Source organism: Mustela nivalis (genome assembly GCF_964662115.1).
Source record: "Mustela nivalis genome assembly, chromosome: 18".
Classification (NCBI taxonomy): Eukaryota; Metazoa; Chordata; class Mammalia; order Carnivora; family Mustelidae; genus Mustela; species Mustela nivalis.
The window spans coordinates 37,306,862-37,319,578 of record NC_139037.1 but is presented as its reverse complement, the minus strand read 5'-3'; the positions used below and the strand labels follow the sequence as shown (position 1 = coordinate 37,319,578).

Genomic DNA, 12,717 nt, shown 5'->3' with positions numbered 1-12,717 from the left:
ATCCTGGTCTGTCCTGTCTCATGTCTGTTCCATCTCAATGCGAGCCATGCGGAGACCCGGGATTTGGGTCCCTCTTCCTCCCTCGCTATCTTCTCCTCATCAGAGCTCGATCTGACAGCTCAGCAAGCGCCGTGTGTGGGAGGTGCACGAAGGGGAGGCCAGGACACAGAACGGCTGAGCCCGACCTGGGGCCTCGTCCGTGCTGGAGCCCTGCTGGGGACACCAGCCCCCACACTCCTCTGTGTAGCCCATCTTTGCGTCTGTCTACTTAGCAACACTCGTCCTTCACAGCTCAAGAAAAATTACCAAGAATGTTATTGACTCTAATTTTAATTTGTCTAGCACTCTTGTTAATGATGTCTATTTAAGACATCCATTAAAGGCTCACGAGGTTAATTAAATGGACAATTCCAATACAGTTCTATTAGAACCCCCCATCAACTTAATATTATAGACATTTAACAGATGTCTTAATTAGACATTATAGCTAAGAAACGCAAACTAAATTAAAATGAAAGCCATTGTCCAGAAAGACAGCTTTTTACCATAATTTATGGGTTTTTGGGGGAATGTTCATGTTTACTCTTCAGAACCTGAGAGATCTGTCACTGAAAATCTTTTCCAGCATCCGGAAAACCCCATCCCGAGAGTCCCAAATCTCAAATCACAGTCCAGGTGTCAGAGCTGGAAGACACTTGCGCCACCATCTGGGATCCACGATCCTCACACTTCAGTGACCGGAGGAGCCAGCTGGGGTCTGACAGACCCACGAAGTCGTCTAGGCCCCTGGAGTCTGACAGCAGCCCAGGAGCTGGCTGCTTCGAACGGGTGTCCTGGTGACACTGATGCATGTGCTGGAAGTCCCAGGATCCCCCTTCAGGAAACCCTCATCTGGTCTCATGGCCCCACTTGCCAGCTGGTGACTCGGGGGCCCCCAAGCGTGTCAGGACTGGGCGAACGGGTCAGCAAGATTCCACACCTTGCCCTGTCCCAGGGCCTTACAACTTCTCTAGCACCTCTCCCCTCCCACGGAACCAGGCAGGACCTGAAGCACCTCCTATGGGTTTGGGATCGGTAGCCAGAGCTCTGCCACCGGCTCCCACCTTCCTTCCTGCTGGCCCTGAGTCTCATGGGCAGGCGTTGTCCTGGGGCCTCCATGACTGCTCTGCCAGCCTGGTCCTGAGCCTCAGGACCTCTTCACATCCCACGGCAGCCTGGATCGAGCCCCCTCCTCCAGGGAGCCTCCCTGTCCACCCTGCCCCGTGTGTGCGTCTCCTCCCCCACCACTGTCCCTGTGCCTGAAGGGAGGGAGACGGAGGAGCTCAGTGGTTTGCAGAAGCGAGGGAAGCCGGCAGTGGAGAGGCCGCTGGACCTAAGCTCCTGGCTGAGCCAGTCATGGGACCCAGTGTTGAGGGCTCAGGGCCCAGCCCCTGGACCAGCTGAACCGGCTAGTGGTGCCAGCATCCTAGTCAGGGCTGCAGGCCGGCCAGGCCAGTGTCTGAGGACGGGAGCCAGGCTGGCTACTGCAGCCTTTCTGAGGGGCTCTGCTAGGGGCTCCTGTTCTGGGTGGGCAGCTCCACCACTGTTCTGGACTGAATCATGTCCCCACAAATTCTGTCAAAGCCCTCATCCCCAGTGTAACTACACTGAGAAACAGAACCTTTAAGGGGACAATTACAGTGAAATGAGTCATACAGTGGAACCCTAACCTACAGGACAGGTGTCCCAATCAGAGGAGGAAGAGACACCAGATGGCTCTCCTTCCCTGCAGGTGTGCACTGAGGAAGGCCACACGAGGACACAGCAAGAAGGGGCCAAGGAGAAGGCTCTCACCAGACTCCAGCCAGGAGGGCACCTTAAACTTGGACTTGCAGCCTCTGCAGCGGTGGGGAAGGATGTTCTGTTTACACTGCCCGTCTGCAATTTGGTTAGGGCAGCCCCAGCTAATGTAGCTAACGCTTCCCCCTCCAAGTGCTTCGTCCTTTTCTTCCCCTGGAGGGGTTCTGGCCTGTCCTGTCCCTGCAGGAAGGCCCGGTCCCCCACACGGAATCGGTACCGGGGAACGTAAAGGGCCCATGGGCCCACTCACTTTTTGGAGAACAGTGGGTGCCTGGGCTGATGTGTCCTGGCCTTGCGGCTCCTGAGTCCCATCCCCAGGTGGTCACCATTCTGCTGCTCCGTGGGCCTCTCTGGTTCCTCCAGTGCGTGAGACCAACAAGTGAGGCTGACGTAGCTGTCTCCCACAGGCCTACACCTCCAAGGCTACAGCTCTACTGGGGCAGTGGAGGTAGGAGCCCGGACTGCAGGCTACCAAGCACCCTCCACAACCAGCCCTGTGCCACAGCTGTGGGGACGTGGCCAGCCCTGGTCCACCGCCGGAGGCCTCAGCCTTGTTCTGGGGAGCAGCTGGTGTGGCCTTATTAGGACGTTCACCGAGAGCCAGTATCCCGTCTGGCCTGGGCCCTCAGGGGCACAGTCCTCAGGGCACAGGACCCAGTGACCCCAGGTGGGCTGTGGGGACAACAGGGCATCCTGGAAACAGGCGGGCAGTGGCAGCTTCATGGCAGGTGAGTGTTCTTGTCAAGTGTCCTCGGGGAAGCGGGGAGAGAAGGCTACTAATGAAACTGCCATTTACAGAGAAACTTGAGTCTAAGCCATGAAAAACATTTCACAAGCCAAGTGGCACCAATGGTTCTGGAAGCAGTTGTATATTTACACGTTGGCCACCATTTCCCTAAAGGGGGGTGGGCAGGAGCAGGTGGATTAGGGAACCGTAGCATTAGGCTGTGCCTGGCGTGGCACATTCGGATGGGCGGAAGAATGAGCCACTTCACGGGGAAGGCAGCGACTTCCTCAGTGGGAGCAATGCATACCCGTCGTCACCTAGAAACAGACACTCCTCCGTTCCCTGACTTTGCTCAGTAAGGCGCATTTCTTCCCGGATGATGAACTATTATTAACTCCGGTGTTAACGGGCTGGGGGTGATCTAGAACCAAAACCAGCCCAGCCGTGTCTCTGCTGAAAGGCGGGCACACAGGTCTCCCCGGTCTTTGGGGTCCCAAACAGCCGTCTCCGCAGCAGAGAGCTACAGGTCAGCTGTTCCCTTTGCTTTGAATTTCTTGGCAGATCGCTCACTCGACCGAAGCTGGAATTTGCTTCCATAAATGTAGGAGATGAAGCCATCGATTTCCACTGCGAACACACAGTTTAGCTTGGGGATAACTGAAAAATAAAACAGGAGAAAAAGGACAAAGCAAAAAAAAAATCCTGACGGTTAAGCTCACACTAAAGCACAAGACCTTCCTAAAATCTCTGCATTAGAACATAAGCTAGTAAGGAACGGAGAGTCTGCAAAGCTCAGCAGCAGAGGACGACAGGGCATTTTTCTGCCATAAGACCGATTTATTCAGATTTTAAATAAAACTCAACACTAATTTTTAGGGTCAAAGGCTCTAAGCCAAACTCCCAGAAAAAGTGCAAGAAACAGGTCTCCCAGCATGGTTTTTAGACTAACTCATGGCTTTATGCCGTGCGTGAGGGCACCCAGACACCACTTTCTGAGGTTTAAAATGAGACAAGAACATACAAGGAAATGGAAGCAGAGAGAGAGAAAACAACAACAAAAAACCACAAAAATACCTCCAAAATAAAGGAACAAAAACCTCCCATTGTGGTTTTGCAATCTCAGAATCTCAAGAGTCCAGGTGCTTATGCTCTTCTTTGCCAGAACAAGGAGCTCTGGCACACCCAGCAAAGGAGGCTGCACTTGCTTTCCTGGAACCCAGAGTTACCAGAAAGGGCCAGATCCTGGAACCCCAAGGACAAGCACTAAGCTAGCTTCCCTCAGGGTCTGCATAGCTCCACTCCTTGGCGCAGGGCAGCAGGTTGGGGCAGGGGAGGGTCTCAGTCATGGAAACAGACCCTCATATCTGGAAGTGCAGCCCAGCAGCCCTCTCTCCAGTCCCATCTGGCTGCGGCTGCTGGCTGGGCTCCAGATGCCCTGGGGAGAGCCGTGAGGGCAGGGGCGCTCTCAGCAGGCGTGGGATGCAGGGTCAGCAGGGATCTGCAACCTGTGCTGACCAGAGAGGCCAAATGGACCCACTGAAGCCACAAGGAAAGGGCCGACAAAGCCGGGGAGGCCACAGGCCACACACCCTGAGACAGTTCCGTACCTTTCAGGCGGTCTTCTTTGGTGAGGATTTTGAAAACGTGCTTTGTTTCCTGTAGGAGAATTCCTGTAACACCCACATAGGACGGGCATTTGGACTTTGTGACTGCAAAGGAAAAGCGCATTCAAGGCCTCAGCCTCGGGGGTGCTGGGCAGCCACAATCAGCTAGGTGGGGGTGGTGGGGAGTGGGGGGCTCCTCAGCTGGACAGGGACCAAGCTGAATGAGTCTGGGGTTCCAATCCCTTGCCTATGGCTCTGGAGCCTCTGGGCTGTTCTGACAAGATGTCCTTTGGGGGGTCTGCAGCCACAGGGGTCTTGGGAAGGACTCTGGAGCCAAGAAGTCACATGTGTGTCCAGCACCACCAAGATCCACAGGTTGCTGGAATGGGGTCACGTCTCAGTGATGGGATCTGAAGGAACACCAGTGCATCACATCCTTCCCATGACCCACCAAACTCTGGCCAGAATGGGATCTTGCTACAGGCGGTGAAGCAGTGACTGAGGCAAACTGCCACCACAGGCAGCCGGCCCCTTGGCTCTCTTGACCCATGTCCCCATGTAGCCTCTAGACAAGTCACCAAGCACCTGCCATGTGCCTGGCACCATCCGAGATCAGTGCTGGGTGTGAGAGTGATTAAGACTCTTCTCGGCTCTGCTCTCAAGAAGCTGATGTTCTAAAGGTTGGAGGGAATGTGTGCCACACCAGACAACTGCATTTTCTGATCATGATAACTGTTATGAAGAAATACACAAAGTCACGGAGAGAAGGTTCACTGTTCGTGATGGAGGCCCTGGGGGGAAGTGACGTGTGAGTAGGGACCTGAATACTGAGAAGCAGTCAGTCTGTGACACACAGAACTCTGGGCAGAGGGAAGGAACAACAGCAAAGGCCCGATGAGGGGCCAAGCCTAGTGTGTGAGAAGCAGAAAGCAGGCCAATGTGGTTAGACCTGGTGCTCAGTAGAGCCAGAGGGTCCTTTTAGACCTAGGTAAGGAATCAGAAGACAAACATGGCCCGAGTTTTGGTCTAAAACCTTCCCTCGGGCTGCCTGGTTGGGAAGAAGCAGTGTGCCAGCAGGGAGAGGGCTAGGCAGCTTCTACCGGAATTCAGGGGCGGTGGCGGTGGCTTGGATTCAGGAGCTAGGACGTGCTGATGGATGGTGCTGAGGGATCAGGGAAGAAGAAAGGTGTTACCGCCCAGGTTTTGGGTGAACAACCAGGGTAAACACTGGTACCATGAACGGAGCTGGGAACACCAGGGCAGGGGCTGATGTGAGGAGGCCGGAGTTGTTCTGGGTATGGACAGGTTGTGATGCCTGCTGGACAGGGGGCAGCTGTGTGTAGGGCGGCTGGATGAATGACGATGATCAGGAGAAGGTCTGCTCTGGACATGACAATGGGAGTTGGGAGTCCATAGCTGAGACTGAAAGCGGGGGAAATGGATGAAAGGGACTCTCTGCTCAGGGCTGGGGACAGGTGTCAGTAGCTGCTGTGCCCCGTGGGAGAGCAGCAGGGGTCCCCCCGTGTGGAAAGGCACACAAGCCATTTAGAATGTATCCAGAAAGTGGCCAGAACTGGCTCAGGTAGCTAGTCCTCTCCCACCCTCAACGCTGGTGATCTGGAAACGTCCACGTGACAAGCAGTGTGTCTAGCCCTGTGGCACAGAGCCACGCTGCTGAGTGATGCTGTGGGTGTTTGGGGGACCATGGGCTCATAGGCGAGGTACCTGAAACGAGAGCCCCGTGAAGATCTGCCTTCAACAGCTTGGTCTGAATCATGTGCGGCTGCCTAGAAGGTAAGCAGAAGGCCTCAGAGTTGACCATGAGCGAGAGTTCTGAAGGGGCACACAGGTCTACAAACTTCTGCAGCCAGCTGGCTCTGAATGTTGCATTCACAGTCATCGTAAGCCTTGGGTTCTGCCCCAAAGGGCAGGGCTGCAGACATGCAACTCACGTGTCTGGCTTGAGACCACCGCACAGGTCCCGGATATACTGCTTCCAGAGTTCATGTAGAGGGAGAAAAAGACTGTATCTGTGGCAAAGGTAGAAAGAAGTAAAGAGTTAGGCGACCTGAGCTTGGGATTGTGGGCTCAATAGGGCACAGAGCTCAGCCTGATGCCAAGGACCCCTGCCTGGGTCATGGGGAACTAGTGCAGATCCTAGTTCCACAGCAGATAACCTGACAGACAACTTCGTCCCTCTCCTGAACCTGTTTCCGCTGCTAGAACCCTCCTGGTGCCTCTACATCCTTCCTGCTGGCTACATGCAGCCTGGCTGGCCAGCACTCCAGCAGACCCCTCACACCACAAGGCACCCTGCACAGATGGGAGCAGCCGGGTGCTCCCAGGGCAGCACTGCCCAAGTCTCTGCCACACCAGCCCAGGGGGCAGGATGTGCTCATCTGGACGGCTTTTCACGAACTAACCTTATATCTTGCTTCACCATTGCTCTCTGAGATCATCTGCTACAGGAGCCAACCCTGAGGGGAGCAGACAGGAGCTGCAGGCTGCCATACACGTCCCCACGTAAGGGACCAGGTGTGTCTGAAAGGTAGGCCAGTGGTGGGATGCCAGGGAGAGACCAGGTGAGAGGATCTCAGAGGCTTTCCTCTGGGGTCATTATTATGGGTCCTGGTGCCTCATGGGGAACCTGTTATAGGAAACTGTTGGGAAACCTCAAGCTCAAACTCAAAGTGGGTTCTACCTGTGTAGACACCAGCGAGGGATACCTGGGCAGGCAGTGGCCCCTTCCTCCACCTGCAGCGCAGCTCTCTTTGCAAGCGGGGTCCCAGACACAGTGACTGACCGTGCCTGTGGGAGGCTATTTGGCTGCAGCTCTTGGAGCGAGATCTACAAACCGGCCGATGACGAGCATGTGCAGAAGCGTGACCAAGGAGGGATGCAGTGTCAGCTGGAGGGAAGAGCACGTCCTCCCAGAGTGATGTGTCTCTTTCAGAAACTTCTGAAACATGCAGGCAGCACGTTCTTTGGCAATAAAGCCAGGGGATGATTCTGCCTAGTGCTAGTAAAAGCTGTAAAGAGTATATACTAAGATCCATCAGTTCCTCTCTCTCTGGGAAAGCCGAAAGACAAACAGCCTATTGCCATGGGTAACAGACTCACTTCTGGTGGGGGCTCATTAGTTAAGGCTAGGACAGGAGCCAGACAGTCAAAGAGCAAGAGCCTGGCTGTGCCTTGCTGTGAAAGCCAAGGGCAAACCCAGCCTGAGTTGGTAAAGGGAGGCTGCCCCCTTGTGGCGGCAGTGGGAGAAGCTCTCTTAGCTTCAGGGGAACTGGGTCTCCCAAAGCTACACCCACTCCAGGAGAAGGAAGCTGCCTTTGGGAGAAAGGCCCTGGCATACCTCTGCTGCTCTGGCTTAATGTCGAAGAGGTGCAGCTCCCTCCTCTGCCTAGCAGAGAGGCCCTTGGATTTCTTCCTCTTCTCCTTGCGCTTCCGGCGAGTGGTGTACTCCAGGACCACAGCCTTGCGTTGCAGCTGGTCCTCTCGGGCTTGCTGGCTCATGTGGGGTGTGCTGCGCTTCAGGAAGGCCCTCACGAAGGCCTCAGCCTGCTGGGCTCCCAGAAGCTGCATGGGGACAGGGCGGCACAGCGCCCACTGTTCTGGTGGGGGCAGCCCCAGACCCCAGGTCCTCCTAAACACCGCAGATGAGATGCCTTCCCTGACCCACCTGCCTCCCGACTGAGCCCCACACAGCTTCTCATCTGTTGAAGATGAGCTCCCCACAGCTGTCCAGATGTGAAAGGCACCCTCAAATACCAGTTCGGACACCAATTTGCACAAAACAACCACATCAAAATTCAACTTCCTACTATACATCTCTGAGGTTATTGTGAAGGGATTACAAAGAAAAAAGCCCCAAACCCTTCACATTAGGAATAACAGGCTTCTCTGATCTTTGGCAGGGTGGAAAGCTTGAGAAATGTATGCTAACAATACTTATTCAGTCACGACCAGATGAAGGCAAGCTATGGCCTCGAAGGGATTATCCTAACACTTGGCGAAACAGTACCACCTGATGCCCCAGGGTGGGCCACACCTTGGGGAGCAGGAATGACATGGTGCCCAAGTGGCAATCCCCTTTACTTGGGTTTGATCCCATGGATGTGTCATGGCTACTCACTAAGTCTGTTCCCGCAGCACTTGGGGAAAGAAGTACCAGTGCATCTCAGCCTCCTGGGTTCACTTTCTCCCAAGAGCACAACAGCACTTGACCGTGACTCAGCACAGACTCCTAGCACATGTGGGCAAAAGAACTGCCCTAATAGTGTGAAATTCCTGAGAGAACTCCAAATGTCACTGCCTCTCATGTGGGGAGTTCCACTGGTCTACTCCTCATTCAGCTGCCCATGTCCTAGGTCGGCCACAGCCCAGGCAGCACTGTCTATGCAGGTCCTGCCTCTTGACTGGGGATTTCCTGACCCCCTGCTACGCTAAGCAGGCTGTATATCCTGGGAAGCTAATGTGTCAATAATCACGCTCTCCCTTATGGAGAAGCAGGCGGTGAAGGGATGATGTGATACACTCGACCCTCAAGGCAGCTCACAGTCAGGAGGGCAGTCAGCTTCGACTTTGCACCTTAGATACTAACTAAAGATTCATTATCGCCATTATTATTACCATGACATGGCAATTACTTACTTTTTTAAAATACCTAAGTGGCCTTCTTCATGAAGAAACCAAATAAAAGTGTATCAGTCTTTCAGTCCCCAGTGGAGCTTCTGCCAAACTGACAAAGCATGTTGGCAACATCCAGATATAACAGAAATGCCACTTAGGAAATGTGATCGCCTGCCCTCTTCAAGAGTGAAGGGGGCACAGTGACAAAGCCAAATAACAGTGCTCATCAGGTGGGCATAGCCAGTATCCCCTATCCAGTGGGAGAGGACACAGGATCAAGAGGTCCCAGTTACCAAACAAGGGAAAAAGAGGCCAGCATCTGGAAACAGGCCATCAGAACAGCAGATCTCAACGGAGCCCAACACATCTACTGGACGGATGAGGAGTAAGACATGGGAAGGACATCTAAAGCAGTGTGAGGGGATCGAGCCATCCTTGTCATCACCTCTGCTGCTTGAGGACATCCTGCCATGTACTGTACCTGAACGTCAAGCTCTTTGGCCTCTTTCTGAGAAAAGGCATGGTAGATCACACCTGGGGAATTCAAACAAACAAGATATGACCAATTCAGGTTCGGCATGACTATAAGACTCATGACTTTTCTAACTATGAAACTAACTATGGTTATTTAGAGGTAGGAGAAGACAGGAATGTTACAGAGAGCACAGACTTCTAAGCTTTCCTGGATGCCTCTTATTCTACCCTCTTGTCACCCACCCTAAGTTTCAAGAATGTGCTTTCAAACAGTGTTTCTCGGGATGCCTGTGTGGCTTACTTAGTTGAGTGTCCAACCCTTTATTTCAACTCAAGTCATGATCTCAGGGTCCTGGGATTGAGCCCTGTGTCTGGTTCTGCATTCCAGGTGAGTCTGCTTGAGAATCTCTCTCTCCTTCTTCCCCACCCCTGTGAGTACTCTCTCTCTCTCTCTCTCAATTAAATAAATAAATCTTTAGAAAGAAATATAAAACAATGCTTCTCAAATATTAATTTATGTAGGAAACTCTGGTTCTTATTATATGTAGATACTTGGGTTCTACTCCCAGATCCAGCACCTCTTTCTTTTTCTTAAGACTTTTTAAAAAATTCATTCACTTGAGAGAAAGAGAAGAGAAAGCCTACACAAGCAAAGGTGAGAGTCAGAGAGAGAAAGAGAAGCAGACCCCCCCCCCCCAACATACACACAGAGTAGGGCTTCTGAGAAAGAAACTCCCCACTGAGCAGGGCATCTGATGCAGGGCTCCGTCCCAGGAACCTGGGACCATGACCTAAGCTGAAGGCATAGGGTTAACCTGCTGAGCTACCCAGGCGCCCTCAGACCCTGCATCTCTAACAAGTTTCAGATGCTCCTGCAGGTCAACAGACCACACGAGGAGCCGACTGGTTTAATCTACCGCAGGTTAGGGCCTTGAACAGTCGCTCTGTAAGTCTGAGTAACTCATAATAACGTTGTATCACAGAGCTTCCCAGGACGCAGATGGTTGCAAATATTACATTTTGTTGGCTGTAAGATGTTTAAAAAAAAAAAGACTTTTCACATTGCAATATCTATGAAATTGGGGTGTATCATACAATAGATGGTGTCCTACACTGATAAAACACAGTAGGTCTTTCTTCAAGCTCAAAATATATATAGATCAATGTGCTTTCGACCTCTAAAAACTCCACATGTCTGTTTCTTACTTCATGTGTGTTAAGAAAAACATGGTTCTGGGGATAGAGTACAGGTGTAAATGTAGTAAGTTTAAGACAAAGGCCTGGTTTAAGGGTCAAAAGACTAGAAATTTGGTTCACATGACACTCTGTAAATTCCATCCCAGCTCGCTTGTGCTTCCTTGAGTACATCTGAACAAGCAAACCAAAGTGTTTATATTATATAATATACACAGTATATTATATTATATACATATCATATTATTATATTATATACAGAGTCTGATTCTCCTTCAAATGCAAGAGTGGCATTAAAATCTGTTTCTAAAGAGCAACCTCAGGAATGACTTTGCTTCACCTGTCACGGGTGCTCCAATTAGACTTGGAAGTCTTTTCTGGAACAATCCACATCTAACAGTTACTGAGCACTCATTACTTGACATGCACCTGGCTAAGAGCTACACATTTTATCTCATTATATTCTCTGAACAATCTTTATTCCTATAATGCACATGAGAAAACTGAAGCTCATATTTGCTGAGACCCATAACTTGATTACAGAGATAGGAAGTGGCAGTGGTGGAAAGGAACATACTGGTCCAAAGACCAATTTTAACGGTGTCTACACCCCCCTGCTTATAACTGCCCTGGGCGCTTGCTCCCTCCCTAGGCACAACTCTTCTCCTCTCAACTCCCAAAGTCCGGGGAGGAATACTGCTCCCAGCGCTTTCCACCAGACAAGGGACGTTCACAGAACAGCCGGCGGGGCAGGAACCACCATCAGCATCTCACAGAAGGGGAAACCAGGTCGTAGAGAGGATCGGGGCCTTTACCACCGTCAGCAGGTGGCAGGCAGTGGCCAAGTCGACCCAAGGCCCTCGGCCCTCCTTTAGCACACTGAGCGGGCCTCACGGGGACCTGCCGCCAGCTCTGACATCAATCTTCAGCGCAGAGACTGCGCCAGGCCAACGAGACTCCGGGCCTCGGTTTCCCTTATGCAAGGCGGGACAATTCCCCTAGCAGTTTCAGTCGGTCTCCGCTGCGAACCGGTCCACCTACCAGCACCAAGTTCCCGACCCTTTACATCCCACCCCTCCCCGGCTCACAGGCCATCAACCTCGCTTACTCTTCATCCTCCAGCCGCTTCCGGTGCGTTCTGATGACGTTTCCTGCAGCGCCCCTCTCTTTACCTCTCTTCACTTTTCTCAGCAGCCCTCGGCCATCAAAACTCTCGTTAAAGTTTGGGCTGGAGGGAGGTATTGTGCCCGAGCTCGCGCGCCACGCTAAGTCGCCAGACTGAGACGCTGCAACTCTCACCTGGAGTCGCATGCGCGCGTTGGCGTCTTCTGTGACGTCACTGACGCGCGCCGATCTAGGTGGCGCATGCGCCGGGTGGCGGCTCCGCTACACCATGGGCACCGCTAGACTTGAAGGTGTCTATGCTTCGTGGGACGTTCTCAGCTCCCGTGTACTGTAGGCGCGGGAAGGCCAGAAACCTCGGGGTTGTGGTTCGGGCGTGTGGACTGCTTGTGAAGAGCTGGAGCAGAGCGGGGCCAGTCGACCCGAAGAGGACTCCGGGGACTTTGGGTATCGGGGGACTACGGAAGTGGGACAAAGATGGTGGGAATGAGGTCCATGGGGTCGCTCATCAGCCGTGTCTGCAGAGTAGCCGAGGCCCTGAAGTTGGCATGGACGGCTTAGGCTCTAGTTTTGTCCTTCTGCTAAACTAGCTGTGTGACCTCGCTTAAGGCACTTCCCATCTCCAGCGTCCCTTTTCCCCATCACTGTGAGTGGGTTGGGTCTGATAGTCTGAACGTTTTCTTGAGACCCAGAATGTTAGTTTCTGTCAGGAAGTCAAAAGGCAAGGATATGATGCCCATTGTTCTGGGGAAAGGTCAAGAATTGCGGCTGGGAGGCCAGTGCAGACGTCTCCGAAGTGACCTGGTGTGCAGCACGGTGCAGCCTTCATTTCTGCGGAGTGCGGGTCAGGAGAGCAGTATAGCCTCTCCACTTTAAGTCAGTGGGTCAAACTTCCAGTAAGGTATAAACTCCTTTTAACGGAGCAGGAATTGTCTAGGGACGCTGAGGTTTTATGTCCACAGATCCTAGTTTGGGAAACGTTGATTTAATTGTTTTTGGGTGGTGACCTTGAGCCATTTTGATCATCAACATAGGACTGCAGGCTCTGGAATTCAGTGGCTATCATGTGCCTTGTCGTGGTGAACGTGAACCTTGTATGTATATTAACGTCAAAATGGAATT

At 52.6% G+C, this 12,717-nt stretch overlaps 1 protein-coding gene across 2 annotated transcripts; it reads right to left on the bottom strand.

Annotated features, from left to right (window-relative positions):
• Positions 1-2,689: 2,689 nt before the first annotated feature.
• LOC309853183 (ribonuclease P protein subunit p29) lies at positions 2,690-11,837 on the bottom strand. Of its 2 annotated transcripts, none has more exons than XM_082711027.1 (7): positions 11,582-11,837; positions 9,287-9,339; positions 7,529-7,752; positions 6,123-6,200; positions 5,896-5,957; positions 4,174-4,275; positions 2,690-3,223 (listed from the first exon to the last, which is right to left on the bottom strand). In XM_082711027.1, exons 1-7 carry the CDS (start codon positions 11,586-11,588, stop codon positions 3,087-3,089), a joined length of 663 nt encoding a protein of 220 aa, XP_082567153.1. In that variant the 5' UTR covers positions 11,589-11,837; the 3' UTR covers positions 2,690-3,086. The 2 variants fall into 2 exon arrangements, with proteins under 2 accessions (XP_082567153.1, XP_082567154.1); XM_082711028.1 differs by having other exon boundaries at positions 2,690-3,193; positions 11,582-11,814.
• Positions 11,838-12,717: the final 880 nt, after the last annotated feature.

Coding starts and splice junctions, on each gene's coding strand:
- LOC309853183 (XM_082711027.1), bottom strand. Junction 6,201..7,528: donor ATTAAGCCAGAGCAGCAGAG/GTATGCCAGGGC, acceptor CCTTTGCCACAG/ATACAGTCTTTTTCTCCCTC. Junction 4,276..5,895: donor TCACGGGGCTCTCGTTTCAG/GTACCTCGCCTA, acceptor TTTCCTTTGCAG/TCACAAAGTCCAAATGCCCG.